Source organism: Chiloscyllium plagiosum, unplaced genomic scaffold, assembly GCF_037043375.1.
Source record: "Chiloscyllium plagiosum isolate Xiang-an unplaced genomic scaffold, Cpla_swu_hap1 HiC_scaffold_8, whole genome shotgun sequence".
Taxonomy (NCBI): domain Eukaryota; kingdom Metazoa; phylum Chordata; class Chondrichthyes; order Orectolobiformes; family Hemiscylliidae; genus Chiloscyllium; species Chiloscyllium plagiosum.
The window spans coordinates 36,048,072-36,067,185 of NW_028270146.1; the positions used below are offsets into that span (position 1 = coordinate 36,048,072).

The 19,114-nt window shown below is 40.1% G+C and overlaps 1 protein-coding gene across 6 annotated transcripts in view; it reads right to left on the reverse strand.

Annotated features, from left to right (window-relative positions):
- Nucleotides 1–646: 646 nt before the first annotated feature.
- The window catches only part of syt16 (synaptotagmin XVI), a 194,610-nt gene continuing 176,142 nt past the window's right edge, over nucleotides 647–19,114 (reverse strand). For all 6 annotated transcript variants that reach the window (XM_043697225.2, XM_087989703.1, XM_087989702.1 and 3 more), the window contains one exon: nucleotides 647–11,680. In XM_043697225.2, the coding sequence (XP_043553160.1) occupies nucleotides 11,367–11,680 (314 nt within the window). In that variant the 3' untranslated portion in view covers nucleotides 647–11,366. The remainder of the gene's footprint in view (nucleotides 11,681–19,114) is intronic.

Here is a 19,114-nt window from a genome sequence, read left to right on the forward strand (position 1 = left end):
TTCAGAGGTGATTTATTGGGATGTTGCCTGGTATGGAGGGAAGGTCTTATGAGGAAATGCTGGGGGTGTTGAAGCTGTTTTTGTTGGAGAGAAGAAGATGAGCGGTGACTTAATAGAGACCTATAAGATAATCAGAGGGTTAGATAAGGTGGATAGGGAGAGGCTTTTTCCAAGTATGGTGATGACTAGCATGAGGAGACATAGCTTTAAAATGAAACGCAATAGATATAGGACAGATGTTAGAGGTAGTTTCTTTACTCAGAGTAGTAGGGACATGGAACACACTGCCTGTAACAGTAGTACACTTGCCAACTTTAAGGGCATTTAAATGATCATTGGATTAATATATGGATGAAAATGGAATAATGTAGGATAGATAGGCTTCAGATTAGTTCCACAGGTTGCTGCAACATCGAGGGCCGAACGGTCTGTACTGCGCTGTAATGTTCTATGTTCTAATAGATATATGTTTATTCAGACAGTGTAAAAAGCAACATATTCATATTGACATGGTGTTCCACACGGTAATAGGAGATACAAATGTTACTTTTCAAGCAGGGCTTTTTATTAATAGAAAAATGAAGAGATATCTTCTTTTGTAGTTCTACAAAATGTGATTGGATTTTTGAAAAGTTGACAACATAACTGCAATTCAAGTATCATCCTTTATTGTAATATATAAAAGTAAATACATTCGATTTACAATAAGCATGCAATATAGGTATTTTCCAAACCAGGTTATGCATAAAGATTAATATACATGCAAACTGCATTGAAATCTGTTTTCAAGACCATTAACTGCATACACCTGTAACAAGTACTATGGATTCTTGTTCACTAAATGGGAAAAATCGATCAGATGTGTATTTGACCTATTGACTGGTTTCATATTTCAGAACAGGAATTTTAAAAGCCATTTAGTCTCCCTGAAGAGACTAGAGCATGCTGAATTAGCCAAGAAATCGGAATTGATAGGTTCATTGTTATGTTATATGTGACTGACACTAAAATGCTCACATTGCACAGATCAACAATATCCTCACTGAAGTGAAAGTATTGCTCCTATGATCTCACAATGGCAGCAGAACTTTATAAAATGCCATTGATTTTAGGATATTTCGGAACAATATAATTTTGAAACAAAATAACACTCCTTCAGCAATAATTTAGCAGGGCAGAGCAAACATCTTTCATAGTCTCACTATGTCAGAAGACATACCTGATCTGAATAAAAGGTTTTGCTGTGGACAGAAGTGCATGACACATTTATCAGCCTGTTTAATTAAAGCAGATTTTAATTAACTTATTTTTTTCTCTAACTTTCATCACACCAGTGATTACCTTGTGCACCACTTGGCTTTGTGAAAAGGACTGTGGACAATATGTTTGTTAATCATTGCCTAAGTAAATGGTCAAGCAGTGCAACTAAACAATCAATTAACAAATCAGAAATGGCCAAGGTGACTCAATGATACTTGAATATTTGAGGCAGTATGCTTTTTCTTCTGTATGAAAAGACAGGTGATCATACCATTGGTATTACCAAGATCAACACTCAAAATAATAGCAAGTAATAAATATCATCAGGGAATACAGAACATAACTTTAAATTCTGATTCATTTTGGTATTAATTCCGTTTTTATATTTACCCTAATACCACACATTAATGATGAACTGAAGGACAACAATTGGATATTAAAAACGAAATAAAAGGAAAATAATAAGCTCTGGTTTGATAATGTCTTTGTCTTTAAACCTGTACTAATGACAAGCAGCATGAAGGTTGTGGAATAAAAAATAAACACAAGTCATACAGAAAGTACAATGTATAGGGCATGTTTGTACATTATTACAAAGATACAATGACCAAGCAAGAATGCTGCCAAAGAACTCAAAGTGAACTACATTAAAATGCAAATATATCTTAGTTTGAATTTATTTCACTCCTTATCATGACGTAATGAAATAAATCAAGCTTTATTTATGGAGCTCTGAAATTCGCTTATGATTAATGCTTTCACAGGAAAAGTAAATGTGCTTAACTACTTAATTGAATCTCAGCTGCATTTCATTTCCCTTACTGTGCAACAACAATGGCCACAATCCAAGAGAGCATCCCTTCAACAAAAATTAGTTAATTGGGCTCACAGTAAACAGTCCTAACTAAGAACTGACACATTGGTTTGTAACTGGACAAGCTGCAGCAATGACTGGTTGACTCTGTGCTTAAGATAAGATGGTAAAGTATTTCCCTAGGGGGAGGGAGGGAAAAAACAAGCATATACCACAGTGGGTCATATAATAATAGCTTAGTGGCACAGTGTATTAGACACTGACCTTCAAATTCTTGGACCAACTATGAAATGCATCCTGAAATGATGGGTTGAAAATTCCTTTTGCTGGCTGTATGACATTCTCTATAAAATAATTTTAGTCAGTCCCTGGCCCTCTAGCACAACTTCAAATTCAATATTAATTTGTAATTGTCCTTATACAGGCCAAAGGAGAATTGCATAGGAAATGGAAAGTAAGTGTAGTGTGGAAGCAAGTAGCTCATCGTATATGTTGGTAGGGCACAGCAAAAGGATAATTTGCAGTACCTAACTTCACCTCAGTTACTTGATAAAGAAAGTGTTCCATTTCCCTCAGTACTATTATCTCAGTTTGACAAGCATAAATGTTTTCTAGAATGAATCAGTTTGCACCATTTGACATGCCTGATTCAAAGCACTACCAGCAAGGATCATGTACAGGCTGTTTTGGCCAAAGTGGTGCCTGGCATTGCAAACTTAAAAAAAGCTTTATAGTTGACTGAAGAAAGATTACTTCATTTGAAGCACAGCAGTCAATTGTACCAGTAATTTTAAAGTGGCGTTGTCAACATTTGGAACACTAAGTCACTGTAAAAATTAAAATACACCATTTGAAAATTCAATTCGCATGGAAGGTACTCAAAGTACAGAAATTACCTCCCACAAGTACCAATAATTTCCCTTTAAACAGTTTATTTAGGTTTGGGAGGAGGTTTACTATAATTGTACCAAGGATACAGAAGTTCTGGTTCATGGATTGAATAGAGAAGCTGTGGTTGTTCTAGTTGTGTTGAATTGTCGTGTTTGATTATGCAAGTCTGGTTATTATTGATGTTCTCTGTGCTTCGTTAGTTAAGCCTGGGTATGGACTCAGAGAAATGTACTGTAAACAAATTGCAGAAAGAGTTGAAAGCCAGACCCCAAATGCATGATAGACATTTTAAAGCACTGTAAATAAAATCTGTTGAAATCATAGAAGATGGTGTCATCTCTGCATAGATTTGATCTGATTTATTGTAGTCACGTGTACCTAAGTACAGTGAAAAGCTTTGATTGCAAGCAGTAGCAAGGACATACAGATCCATGATTTAATATGTACGACATCAGAGCAGAGAAGATTAAGGGGAGGCTTAATTGAGGTCCATAAGATTATGAAGCATTTTGAGAGGGTTAATGATGAGAAATTATTTTTAGTGGCAGAAGAGTGAATAAACCGAGGATACAGATTTAGGATAACTTGCAGATGAAGCAAAGACCACAGGAATGACAAGTTGTGCAATGAGGTACATTGATCTGGAATGCACTGACTGAAAGAGTGATGGAAGTAGATTCTACAAGAACTTCCAAAGCGAATTGGAGAAGTACTGGAGGGAAACAATAGAGGCAGAAGAGAGTTTCCAATTGGCTAGTTTTTCTAAACAATCAGCATAGACACAGTGGGCTAAATGGCCTCATTGTCTCATTCTGTGAACTAGCTTAATCAATCACTAGATTAATTAAATCTGAACGTATGTCCTATTTTTATTTCTTTCATTGGATATGGGTGTTGCTAGTTAGACCAGCACTTCTTGTCTGTTTCTGATTGCCCTTGAACTGAATGACTTGCCAAACCATTTCTGAGGGCAATTAAGTCTGTGAGTCTGCAGTCACATGTAGGCCACACCAGATGAGGATGGCAGATTTTGTTCCCTGAAGGAGATTAGTGAACCAAATGGATTTTCACAAAAATTGACAATGATTTCCTGGTTACCATCAGATTAACTAGGTTTCCAGATGACTTGCGTTTAATTTGAACCTGGTTTGAGTGTGTTCTCTTTTAATGTAAGACACAAGCCTGGCTTCAACATATAGAATATATAGTCTGCTCGCTCTATGGATTTTCAGTGTACATTTAAATGTTCATTGTTATGATAGATTGAAAAGTTCAAAACTGACAAAGAAGCACAATTTATTAGCTCAGAATTATTAATTATTGATTCTAAGAAAAAAAATAAGCAGCATTGATCTGAAATATTACTGCTGAGTAGATAGCAGGCGATTAGTAATAGATGATGTTTACATCACCTTGCAACCCAGCAACTTTATTGACAAGTAGAAACGAAGCAGGGTCACAAATCATAATAAACTTAAACATGCTGTTATACCATTGTTGGCTTTTCTTTTTAACAGGCCATCACATTTCAATTTAGCAAAAATGTTTGAGCCCAATGCAAACACAATTGCGTATTCAGGCAATTGTAAGGATGGCTGAAGGAGAAAGATAGGAAAAATAACAGGTCAAAATGTTAATGGCACAATTACCCTCTCTCCAAGCGTTTTGTACAAATATGCACAGATATGTTATTTTTATTTGCAATTCATACATAATGAAATTTGATATTAGGTTAGTAAAAAATGTTAGGCAACTTCTTAAATTCAGATTCCGGATGAATAGCTTGATAGTAAGAGGTTTCACTAGAGATAAATATCTAAAAACAAAATATTTCCGTGGCGTGAAAATTATTTCCCACTATCACTCATATATGTTTTGAGCATAGCTGAGTACAAGATTCTTTTTGATCTTTCTATTTAAAAAGGATGTTTTGTTCATTAATTTTCTTACCACCACCCTCTACCTCAACCCCACGAATGTTTTGAAGACGACTTGAATTGCAATTAAGTTGAATGGCTCAGCAATCAGAAGAACTTCTGTGGTATCCATTCACCTCACAAGCACAATTTTACTGTTCCCACTCGCTGGTTTGCAAGCCAGGAATTAGGGGTGACTGCCAATTCTGGGCGGCACAGTGGCTCAGTGGTCAGCACTGCTGCCTCACAGCGCCAGGGACCCGAGTTCAATTCCCACCTTGGGCGACTGTCTGCATGGAGTTTGCACATTCTCCCTGTGTCTGTGTGGGTTTCATCTGGGTGCTCTGGTTTCCTCCCACAATCCAAAGATGTGCAGGCTAGGTGAATTGGCTACGCTAAGTTGCCCATAGTGTCAGGTGCGTTAGCCAGGGGTAAATGTAGGGTAGGGGAAGGGCCTGGGTGAGTTACTCTTCAGAGGGTCAGTGTGGACTTGTTGGGTCGAAGGGCCTGTTTCCACACTGTAGGTAATCTATCTAATCAAATTCTTTGGATGGTCTTCCTACCAGCCCCAACTTTGTTGCAATTTCATGATGGACAGTCGAGGCCTAGACTGGCCCATCTTTATAAAAAACCACAATTGAAGCATTTGTTGCCAATCAATTACCACATAAAAGATATTTCCCACACACCCTCAATTTTCAGCTTCATGTAAGAAGCTTACAAAGTGAGACTTTTCAGGCTTGAGGTCAGGTTGGTATTCATCAATTATTTCTTTTCAACATTGAAAGCTGCCTTTGCTCCTACCAGCCCTGCCCTGGGCAGATGCTCGTTCTCTACCATCCCCCACCCTCGGGGCCTCACCAGCCAAGAGCTCACTGCCCTGGGCCTCACTGCCTGGAGCTGCCCAACAACAACAGGCCCTAGATTTCTTAGACCTAGACTCTGGGGACTGATTTCAATTACAGTCCTGCCTTCTGCACCTCCTGGTACTGCTGGGAGCCAATCTCTGAAATACAACTTCTTTCCTAGTGAGGACTCAAAGTTCCATTTCTGTGCAAGTAATGATTCTCAAGGCAACAAGTGGCTGCAGGCCAGCTCATACAAGCACCAATGCATTTCTCCATTGTCTCTTCAGGTGCCAGGTATAGAAAGGCCACCATCCCGAAAGTCCTGACATATATGTCCGTCATATCCCTCAGGGAGTAATGCCACAACACAAACACATAAACCCACCCGTTACTCTTTGATGCATTGATTCTGTTAACAATTTCATGAACAATTGGTTCATGGTAGTCACAGTTGATTGACTCCTGTTAACTGATTCGGATGCTCCAATCCATTCTGTTCTGCAGCCCCAACTGGTAACAAAAAGTAAATAAAACATAGCATGGCTCAAAGTGGAAGTGACCACAGTAACAGGTAGCAGCTGCCATACAGCTCACATTTTCAGCCATACAGCTCTACCCTCACCAACTCTCTGCTCAGGTGCAAGCTCCAGCCACCTGCAATCTCCAAAGGATTCCCAGATCACATCTGCAGCTGCTCACAGATACTGTATGTGTGTACAAATTGCCAGTTCTGCAATTCCACATCCAACATGACAACTTTTGCTTTACAAAAAGGCTAGGCAAAGTAATAAGAAGCCCTTAAGAGAAACTGCATAATGAATACAGAAAAAAGCAAGGACCCAGCAGCACAGAGAAGAAAGCTGACAGGAAAGACAAAAAGAGAAAATGAGGTTGAAAAATAATGCAATCGAAAAGCAGCAAAGGCTGCAACACAAAGAAAAGGCAGCCTTGCGTTTACACAACACATTTCATGGCCTTCTAACATCCAATAGCTCTTTACAGCAAGGAGGCACTTTTGAACAGTTGGGAGTGGTGAAAACATGGCAGGCAGTGTGCACAAAACAAACTCCCACAAAGAACAATACGATAATGCTTAAATAATCTGCTTTTGTCATGCTTGAGGGATAAATACTGGACATAATTCCTTTCCTTTTTTTATTGAAATAGTGGTTTGGGATCTGTTGCATCCACTGGAGAGGGGTAGAGGGATTTTAGATTTGATAAAGTATCCTACCATTGCTCTCCCTCAGTACTACACAGGAACATCAGCCTTCAGCTTCCTTATCACCTCATGTCCTGGAGCAAGTTGGGAACTGACAATCATTTGACTCTGAGGCAAGAGTACAACCAATTGAGCTACAACCAGCCCTACATAACAGATGCACAATTTGATTTAGTATACAGGCATCACAGGCTCAACCAGCAAGAGGAATTAGTAAATTAAAACCCTCTCACAACATGCTTTTGTGTGCAGGAGGTAAAAGAAAATAGAGGAAAGAGAAACGGAAAAACATGGGGTCAATAAGCATAAGGATTCTAGTGGTTCACTGCTGCAATTGTACAAGCATCTTGAATTTTAATCCATGAATTATATTGTAGCAAACTTCATAATTCTCTTAAAAAAAGGAATACAAACATTTCTTAAAGAGGGGATATTAAAAAAAGGTAAACTCACTGTAGTCTTACATAGGGCTGCTCTCTCATTAGAGAGAGAGAAAAAAAAAAGAGAGAAAGAGCTGGTACTGATTTAACCTGAGGGTCACCAATCCTCAGGCGAGGGGAAAGGTTGGGAAGGAGAGCTCTGCATGTGTGGGAACTGAACCCATGCTGTTGGTGTCATGCTGCACCGCAAACCAGCTCTCCAACTAATTGGTCCCTATAATAAACAATACAGGATAATAACAAATGGAAAGTCCACAAAAGACTGTTTGGAATAGGAGTTCTATCAGGAAAAGGCCTGATGCACAGGTAGAGAATGGCATGGTCTGTTTCTCTGCTGCAACCTTCTACAAGCTCTGAGAAACTGGGTATCTTGTGACATTTCCTCATTAATTTACCAAATATGAAACAGTTTGAAAAAAAAATCTTTTAGTACAAATATTATCCTCAATACATTTCATATTTAACTGACTTGTGTAGAGCCAAGGTGGATGCAGCCATGATACTGAGCTATCTAAAATGGATTGTGATTGCCCCTCTGAACTTAAACATTTCCACAGTTGGTTTCTTGATTTATACAAATCAATGTGCCCTATCCAGATGACTTAAGGAAAAGAGTGCAATGTGCAAGGATAATTTTATAAGTTGCCAGTTGCAAACTCTCAGAAAATGAGAAGCAACTCACAGATAATGAGAGGCATAGATTGAGCCGATAGCCAGAGACTATTTCCCAGGGCAGAAATGGCTAACACGAGGGGTCATAGTTTTAAGCTGGTTGGAGGAAAGTATAGAGGGGGTGTCAGAGGCGGGTTCTTTACACAGAGAGTTGAGAGAGCATGGAATGCGTTGCTAGCAGCAGTTGTGGAAGCGAGGTCATTGGGGACATTTAAGAGACTGTTGGACATGCATATGGTCACAGAAATTAGAGGGTGCATACATGAGGATCAGTGGTCAGCACAACATCGTAGGCTGAAGGGCCTGTTCTGTGCTGTACTGTTCTACGTTCTATCCAATGCAACCTTAGTTGGCAATTCTTATTTTTAGATGTCCAAGCAGAGAAACAGTCACATTTTATTTTCAACTGAATCATGATGCCAAGTGCAGCAGTCATAGAGTCATAGAGATGTACAGTATGGAAACAGACCCTTCGGTCCAACTCGTCTATGCCGACCAGATATCCCAACTCATTCTAGTCCTACCTGTCAGCACCCGGCCCATATCCCTCCAAACCCTTCCTATTCATATACCCATCCAAATGCCTCTTAAATGTTGCAATTGTACCAGACTCCGCCACATCCTCTGGCAGCTCATTCCATACACAGACCACACTCTGTAAAAATGTTGCCCCTTAGGTCTCTTTTATATCTTTCCCCTCTCACCCTAAACCTATGCCCTCTAGTTCTGGACTCACCGACCCCAGGGAAAAGACTTTGCCTATTTACCTTCTCCATGCCCCTCATAATTTTATAATCCTATAAAAGGTCACCACTCAGCTTCCCACGCTCCAGAGAAAACAGCCCCAGTCTGTTCAGCATATGCCTATAGCTCAAATTCTCCAACCCTGGCAACATCCTTGTAAATCTTTTCTGAACCCTTTCAAGTTTCACAACAACTTTCCGATAGGAAGGAGACCAGAATTGCACACAATATTCCAAAAGTGGCCAAACCAATATCCTGGGTACAGCCGCAACATAAACTCCCAACTCCTGTACTCAATACTCTGACCAATAAAGGAAAGCATACCAAATGCCTTCTTCACTATCCTATCTACCTGCGACTCCACTTTCAAGGAGCTATGAACCTGCACTCCAAGGTCTCTTTGTTCAGCAACACTCCCTAGGACCTTACCTTTAAGTGTATAAGTCTTGCTAAGATTTCCTTTCCCAAAATGCAGCACCTCATATTTATCTGAATTAAACTCCATCTGCCACTTCTTAGCCCATTGGCCCATCTGATCAAGATCCTGTTGTAATTGGAGGTAACCTTCTTCGCTGTCCACTACACCTTCAATTTTGGTGTCATCTGCAAACTTACTTACTGTACCTCTTATGCTCACATCCAAATAATTTATGTACAAGTCAAAAAGTAGAGGACCCAGCACCGATCCTTGTGGCACTCCACTGGTCACAGGCCTCCAGTCTGAAAAACAACCCTCCACCACCACCCTCTGTCTTCTACCTTTCAGCCAGTTCTGTATCCAAATGGCTAGTTCTCCCTGTATTCCGTGAGATCTAACCTTGCTAATCAGTCTCCCATGGAGAACCTTGTCGAACGCCTTACTGAAGACCATATAGATCACACCAACTGCTCTGCCCTTGTCAATCATCTTTGTTACTTCTTCAAAAAACTCAGTCAAGTTTGTGAGACATGATTTCCCATGCACAAAGCCATGTTGACTATCCCGAATCAGTCCTTGCCTTTCCAAATACATGTACATCCTGTCCCTCAGGATTCCCTTCAACAACCTGCCCACCGCTGACATCAGGCTCACTGGTCTATAGTTCCCTGGCTTGTCCTTACCACCCTTCTTAAACAGTGTCACCAGGTTAGCCAACCTCCAGTCTTCCAGCACCTCACCTATGACTATTGATGATACAAACATCTCAGCAAGAGGCCCAGCAATCACTTCTCTAGCTTCCCACAGAGTTCTAGGGTACACTTGATCAGTCCTGGGGATTTATTCACATTTACCCGTTTCAAGACATCCAGCACTTCCACCTCTGTAATATGGACATTTTGAAAGATGTCACCATTTGTTTCCCTACAGTCTATATCTTCCATATCCTTTTCCACAGTAAAAAGTGATGCAAAATACTCATTTAGTATCTCCCCCATTTTCTGCGGCTCCACACAAAGGCCGCCTTGCTGATCTGTGAGGGGCCCGATTCTCTCCCTAGTTACCCTTTTGTCCTTAAGATAGTGAGTGGCTTGAGGGGTATTTTCAGGTTTTGGTTCTTTGCCATGGCACATAACCGCAATACTCCTGTTGTGCCAATTATAAATAATCTGGATAATTTTCTTGCTTGCTGTCCAGCTATTCTTGACCTTCCTATACATGAACCCATCTACTTCTGTGTGTGCCCTTAGCAAAATCTCTCCACAAAATACCACAAATGTCCCAATGTACATGGGCCTTTAGCACTCCATTCTCTACACTTCTGTAGCTCCTCATTGGCTCCACTTTCGGTGCTCTGTTAACCCTTACCTGGTTCTGAAGATTTAAGAATAAAAAGTTCAAAATGTTTACTGACAGGGGCAACCACAAATAGCATACAATTTGTGGAAAATGCCCTCGATGATGTGTATTGATGTACTCATCCCTGCAATGAGAACTTTGTAATAATTCACAGCTAGTTTAAGGCTCCTTTTGAGAATGCCCACTTGGAATATGCTGGGGAAGAAACATTTTATTGAGCCATTTTACTTACTGATTCACTTTGAATGATGCTGTTCATTTTCTTCACTCTGGATTTATTGGTTACTAAACTTGTTTTTAAGCAGCATTAGTTTGTAGCTTTAGTTGTCAGTAAATTATAGACTGAAGAAAGCTGTTCTGTACGAAGACAGTGTTTGAAAAGCCAATTCATTTCTGCATGCACGGTGCTGCAATAAGTATTGACCATTTAAAGATTTAAATGACATGCATTTATAGCTATGGCAACAGTGATTCCTTTGTACTATCTGCTCATCCTCAATACTGATTTGTTGTCATTGTTGATGTCATATCAAAGTGACACAATAATGCACCTCCACAGGCACTGAGCTAATGTAAATAGCTTTTAAATCCCTGAAAGAATTCCTTATGTTGGCTAAGCAATTTGCTGTTCACTAAAGATATTCTTTAATGATTTGGCTATTTTAAGATTTTAAGGAAGGGCATGAATGTTGAAGTACAATAGAAGCCTGTTGCACTGGTGAAAATGTTCAGGATGTCTGGATAAAAGGCCACTAAGCTGTCTTTAATTAGCGATACTGTGTTTATGATTCCAGTAATGTGTGCCATCTGCAAACTTGATGGCTTTTGGATTCCTTCATCTCCAGCCAGTGATTTTGCTCCTCATTGCCACTGCTGTTTTGACCCATGGAGATCCATCCAATCATTTCCTTGCGCTTCATGCTACGTCGGTTGTATATTGAGATCATTAATGTGACTTCAGAGAGCTGGAAAAGAGCCACCTGAAAGATGAAAGTCTCCTTGTAAACTGGGTTGGGCTGACCACGCCGAATGGAAGTCTTGCACCGAGACATTTCCTGTCCGACTGAGTTAAGGAGAGAGAGCTTCGCATAGGTGTCTGTAGAATTTTAACCAAAAAGAGGAGATCTTAGTTTTACATTGAATTTAGGAATTCAGGCAGCATCTATTTTCAAGGTCACTTGCAGTAGCATGTTGTAAAAATCTAAAAGAAATTATTTAACTTTTGAAACAGGCACAAATACAAAGCAAGATTAGGCTGCCTTTATCTGTCAGTTTTACACTGATTAATGACAATAAATAAATGACAAACAAAAATAGAAATTGATGAAAGAGCTCAGCAGGTCTGGCAGCATCTGTGGAGAGAAATCAGTTAATGTTTTAGGTCAGTGACATTTCCTCAGAACTCAGATTTCTCTCCACAGATGCTGCCAGACCTGCTGAGCTCTTTCATCAATTTCCGGTTCCTTTCTGATTTCCAGCATCCACAGATCTTTTGATTTTTATTCACATTAAATAATTTGTTAAGCTGAGATGCTTCTATTGGTAGAATGTTATGCCCATGACTGACAAACTGAATATGACCAAGAGCCAGGTTCTAGGGATTGAACTAACAATAGCTTGAATCAACAGCAGATTCAGCTTCTCATTTAGAATAATTGCAATCCAGAAAATCAGGTAGATAGAAGCAGGAGACTAAAAAAAACCTTATCATTTATTTGTAAGCAAGATGCAAGATGCAAACGTCATCTACACATTGTCAAAACGAAGCTTGAGCAATTGTCACAGAGTTAATGGCAGTTGTGAGGGTAGGGAGGTTAACTTTCCTCTGCATCACAGGACAATAATCTGGTGCAACAATTTAAGCCAGTGTAGAACAGCGGAGTGACTGCGGAGGTCACTGCTCTATCAGATAAACATCCTGATACTGGAAACATAAACCACCCCCAAACTTGAGGGAACTATTTGTGGAGAAATAAAAAAGTGAAAGAAAACTGCAGTGATTCAGAGCATAGAGAGACTCTGACCCATCACTCGAAACAACATTTTAAGGTTTGCTGTTGTGTTTACTTCAGAGTTTTTCAAGCTTAACAATATTATAATATGATATACATATAGCTCATCCACTGACACTGTGAGAAAGTCACATAGCTTATATCATGTGTGTTTTCTAGCGGTCTTCTTCTAGAGGATTTCAGTTCTTGTAACTTTACTCTCAATAGTGAGCTCTATCTCCCAAACAGTGTGGAAACAGGCCCTTCGGCCCAACAAGTCCACACCGACCCTCCGAAGAGCAGTCCACCCAGACCCATTCTCCTACAATTACAGTTGCCTGAGGCGGGAATTGAACCTGGGTCTCTGGTGCTGTGAGGCAGAAGTGCTAACCACTGTGCCCAGCACATTTGGAATCATTTAGCAAGTGCTACCCAATTACAGAATCACATGTGCAGCAAACAATTTGGTGCGAGTTCTACAAGTTTTGTCCGGTTGAGAATGGTCTGGATTCTGATTACTACAAACAACCAGAGATACAAGATGTCCAATTTGGTCAGCCGATTGTTGGCGTTCATACTTTCATATTTATTTACAACAGCTCGTTCCACTCAACTCTGAGTAGGCAATTTCTTTTTAAAGCTACACTGCTAAGCTAACTCTCCACATCATTGTTTATTTTTCTTTAATTTCCTATAGGTATGGCAAAAACAATATTGCATTTTACTTAGGTTTTCAAACTGGACAACTTCTCAGATGTTCTTCCCTAATTCAGAGAGAATGCGCACTTATATTCCAGAAAGAAGTCACAAGAACTCCTGGATTTTGAAAAGTTCTTCAGTGGATTAGTTGATTTAATTGACTAAGATATTCAGACAGCAAAATTTACAGCAAATGATTATTTTCTCCAGTCCGATGCATGACAATGTTTTGAAAGATGCTTTGTGCAGGAATTGAAAACTGAACATGTTCCTTTGTCAGGGCTATTAAAATCTTAAATGGAGACTCATTTTTCCAAATTTGTAGAAAAGTTATTAACATCTGACTATTTTCACTTACTATGGAACAGAAATGCATATTTCAACTGGCTTAGCATTGGCAAAATCATAAGAGTTTATAATCAGTCACGTGACACAGGGCAGCAAAAGTCCTATAAATTGGAAAACGGCTCAGTGGTTAGCACTGTTGCTTCACAGCACCAGGGATTCAGGTTCTATTCCAGCCTCGGGTAACTGTGTGTGAAGTTTGATGTTCTCCCCATGTCTACATGGGTCCCCTCCAAGTGCTCTGTTTTCTTCTCACAGTCCAGAGAAATACAAAGTTAAAAATCACACAACACCAGGTTATAGTCCAACAGGTTTAATTGGAAGCACACTAGCTTTCAGAGCGACGCTCCTTCATCAGGTGATTGTCGTTCCAAAAGCTAGTGTGCTTCCAATTAAACCTGTTGGACTATAACCTGGTGTTGTGTGATTTTTAACTTTGTACACCCCAATCCAACACCGGCATCTCCGAATCAGAGAAATACAGGTTAGGTGACCTGGTCATGCTAAATTGCCACTTAGTGCCCAGGATGTGCAGGCAAGGTAAATTAGCGAGAGGGTTGCAGTAGACTCGATGGACTGAATGGCCTCTTTCTGCAGTGTAGGGATTCTATGAAATCAGGAACACTGAAGTGGATAGTGAGTGACAAAGAATTGTAAGCTTGCTAGTGGAGTCTGATGGGAAGAGCTCACAGATAAGATATAATGCATACACTAAGTACAAAGCACATTGAGCAATAAGGGGTGGAGCAGTGGAGATGTTTTGGATCTCATGGCACTCCTACCACCATTTTACCTGCAACGGGCAGAGATGCACACCCAATAGTAAACCCAGCAGTTTTCATTGTTGGGGCTGGTGTCAAGTACTGGACAGCCTGACTCCATTTCTGGGGGGGGGCGCAGACCCCAATGTCCAACCCCATGTCCACTGGCTGGGCTCCATTAATACCCTAAATATTGCTTGAAGTCCAGCTCCACAACCACTTCTTTGTTTGGGGACTGTTTGTTGTCCCACTAGTGACTAGCTCTCAAATCTGACACACTGAGATGGCAAGAAGACCTATCCTGAGCCAATCAATGCCCCTCCAAATGGAAAATGGCTGCTGAACAGCAGGCCAGTTGATGGGAAGGCTCCCAAATAATTTTAAAAATCACACAACACCAGGTTATAGTCCAACAGGTTTAATTGGAAGCACGCTAGCTTTCGGAGCGGCACTCCTTCATTAGGTGGTTGTCCTGACTATAACCTGTTGGACTATAACCTGGTGTTGTGTGATTTTTAACTTTGTACACCCCAGTCCAACACTGGCATCTCCAAATCCCAAATAATTTATTATTTTAAGTTGGGATGAAGTACAGAATCCAGCCCTTGTGAAGCCCATCCCAATGGCCTGAGCCAAAATAAGGACACGCACCCTCTGCAAAGGAGGCAGGATCAAAAATTCAAATGGTGGGTATTGGATGAATTTCCTGCCAAGCACCACAACCAGATTATAGACTGTTCTTGGAGGCAGCCCTACAAATTCCATGGGGAAACCTCAGCTTATTGCTTGTCAATCTAAGCAGACCCCATGCCTGCTGTAGGTGAGAGTTTTGTTTTAGACCTGCGTAAGGTGTCAGCCTAGGGGTCCAAATGAAGTCAAAACAGGTGGGCAGGACTTTAGTTGCTGAAAAGAATTTCTGCCTCCACTCTGAAAAACAGCACAAAACAATGACCTGTGAGGGTGACACATGTATGGGAAAATGGTCACCTGCAAGTTCCCCTCCAGCATTGCACTGCCATTTATCAACACTGACAGCTTCTGGTTGCACTTAATCCAATAGGCCTACCTTACAGAGGCAACATTGAGCATCAACACACTCCATCAAAAAGCGCCTAAGGGTTTTTGGTTCAATTTCTAAATGCAACAGGTTGCACCCAAAGTCAGGTATGGTGGGTGAACCTTCACTGCATTAAGAGATTTTATGTAGTGTGGTAATTAGAGATCTTTTCTTAGTGACTGCAGAAACCATGGAGCCCAATGTCACTGTACCTCTTGAAAGAATGAACCTTTTGTTCTGAAAATAATCTGTCCAGAAGCATCAAATTACTGACATTTTAAATTGAAGGTGTCTCTTTGTGTTGTCAAGTTAGGACAGAAGCTGCTCAATAACAATATGCAGCATCTCTTTCACTGTAGCAAATGGGAACCTTAGCTTCCTGCTCCTAAAGGCATGACACCTGAATCAGCCACCATTAAAATGTCTCATCATAGTCAGGTTAATGTCAGCTAACAATTCCAGTTTTTATGCTGGGAATATATTCAATGTTGCCCTCCAGGTCTGACCTCACTAAATGATTAATGAAAGGACCATTCATTTACATGGGACCAGCATACACAAGCTCATCTCAACTTTCAGCCACCTGCACCTATAGTCACCCTTCCCTGCAATACAGCCAGAGATTGCCCAGGTCCTAACACAGACCAAGGACCTGTCAACTCTCTTGTACATGTAACCAATGTTTTAGAGAACCTCTTTCTTTGAGGAGACCCAGTGAGACCCACATTCAGTTTTCTGAAGGCTTCCAGGAACCCTTAGTCAAAGGAGCTTTTACCCCAGGCACAACCTCAGATACGAGGATTTCTCCTCCTCTTACAAGATATCTAGGAAACCCATGGAAGTGGTCACGGTCTGAACTCTGCTATTTTGAGAGTAGACTGGGATACAGGCAGGCTTGTGGTGAGACCAGACTATTTTGGCTAATATGTTTAGGAAAGCTGAGAAGCAACTGATGTTGACATCACGGGAACAAAACACGAGTAGTCACTATACCACTGACCAGGTTTTGTGTCAATCAAACTAACTAAGGTGGAATTTTGTTCCCACATCCCCATACAAGATTTTACTTTGTTCATGGGATGTGGGTATCACTGACTGGGCCAACATTTATTGCCTTTCCTTAATTTCCCAGACACTACTTTTGCTGTGGGTCTGGATTCGCATGTAGGTCAGACCAGGTAAGGATGGCAGATTTCTTTCCCTAAAAGATATGGGTGAATCAGGTAAGTTTTTATGTCAATTGGCAGAGGTTACAAATGGTAGAAATTAACATCCTTTCTAATCTTCTGTACCAAGATTAGCAAGCAATATAAACTGCATAACAGAATTTGAAAAGTAATCAGTAATAAGCAAAGATACAATGCAGCTGGCAAATGTCTGGGAAGGGAAATAATGGTCAGTATTGGAATGTGGTCAATAAGTTGTATCATAAGTGCCCAAGGACAGGTGATAGAGGCTCTGGCAAACATCACAAGATGACGGAAGGCCTAGGATTGACCATGAAATTGTCCATCATTGATCGTGTATTCACAGGATTGGATGTGTAGGTCAGAGGGGATGTGACATGCGCTGATCCTGGAACATCTGCTGTTCATCGTCTATATAAATGATTTGGAGAAAACGTGGCTGGTCTAATTTATAAGTCTGTTGACAATACAGTTGATGGAGTTGTGGATAGTGAGGAGGATTGTTAGAGGATACAGGAGGATATGCAGAAAAATGGAAAGTCAAGTACAGGTGGAAATTATACAGCAAATGGTAGAATTGTTCAAGAAGGCATTTGATATCATTGCGTTTATTGGTCAGTGTATTAACTTTATGGGTTGGGAAGTCATGTTGCTGCTTTACAGGACATTGGATAGGCCACTTTTGAAATGCTGCATTAATTTCTGGTCTCCCTGCTATAGCAACAATGTTGTTAAACTTGAAAGGGTTCTGAAAAGATTTACATGGATGTTGCCAGGGTTGCAGGATTTGAGCTAGAGGGAGAGGCTGAATAGGCTGGGGCTATTTTCCCTGGAGCTTCAGAGGCTAAGGAGTGACCTTTTAGAAATTTATAAAATCATGAGGGGCATGGATATGATGAATAGTCAAGGTCTTTTCCCTCGGGTGGGGGAGTCCAGAACTAGAGGGCATCAGTTTAAGGTGAGGGGGGAAAGGTTTAAAAGGGACCTACGGGGCAATGTTTTCTCACAGAGGGTGGTGCATGTATGGAATGAACTGCCAGAGGAAGCGGTGGAAGCTGGTACAATTACAACATTCAAAAGGCATCTGGATGGTTATATGAATAGGAAGGGTTTAAGAGGGATATGGACCAAATGCTGACAAATGGGACTAGATTGATTTAGGATATCTGGTTGGCATGGATGCGTTGGTCCGAAGGGTCTGCTTCCATATTCTACAGCTTTATGATTCTAACTACCCTCAGGCAAACACTTAAGTGTAAAGTGAATGCAGTGGTAAAAGCTCTACAGACATTGCAATGACAGTCATTTCTGTGGATCATTTCTCACTTATTTCTTTATCAGTCTAGCATTGTTTGATCAAATTAACACCTACAACCTGGACCGTCATCTCATGCAAGTATTGATTTCTTAGAGGCAGCAACAGAAACAAAATTTGAAAAAGTTGATTTATAGCTATATCATTTTCCTATTCTATAATTTTCTATCCCAAATTAAATGAGATAGAAATTTCATCAGGTGTATTTTACATTTAGAGTACTCCACTAGACATTTATTCTCCTTTACAGAAATAAATAAAACTGCTCCCTGAAGCTGCGTCTCCATTCCTGAGGGGCTTGCACAGTGACAGTAATTCTGGGGAATTTTCTATGAAAAACTATTGTAAACAATTGGGGTTTGAGCTTCATGCCATCTTGTAACCAGCACTGAAAATCTACAATCTACAGTGACACTCAGAGTAGGACAGAATATGAATGGCTCAAGAGGCAGCTTGAAACTATAGGCTTTACTATGAGCTGTTGGGATGCTGCACCTAATTAATGTTACTGAGAATTCCCCAGATCTACAAGATTAACATTTTTAGGAAAAACTTTAAAGAGATTTCAAATATAATTTATTCCTATAAAAGGAGGGAGGGGTGTAATACCTTCAACAATAAAGTGTCTTCCACTGTAACGGAAGCAGATTAATTTGCAGTGAACATTCATTAAACCAGCAGTTATTGTCTGGGGTCTTCCTGCTGAAGTTAACTGGGGGTCCATTCAGTTATTGGATCCTCCTGGTGCTCAAATGCATGTAAATATAGTAATGTACAAGTAAGAGATATGCCTTTGGTTTGTTTGTTGGTTAGAATCAAAGTTCAACGTAGTTCATTTTCTTCATATGCTATTATACAGAACCAAACTGTTATTATAATTATGTGTGTTTATATACACACATACATATATACGTATTTATATAGAAAGGTTTCTTATGAATAAGGCACATTTTTGAAATAAAACAAGGTAAGCACTCTAATTTTAACATTATCAAATATTAAAGAATAATCTGTACAATTTAGCTTTTAGAAAACATGTTACTTCTAGGTTTGGATCTGACAGTTTTAATTCAGACAACTATATCCAAATAGCAGATATCTAGAAATTATTAAGTTGAAACTTCTTATGGACACCCTATCATGGTAAACTGAAAACTGGCTGAACATCCATCGAG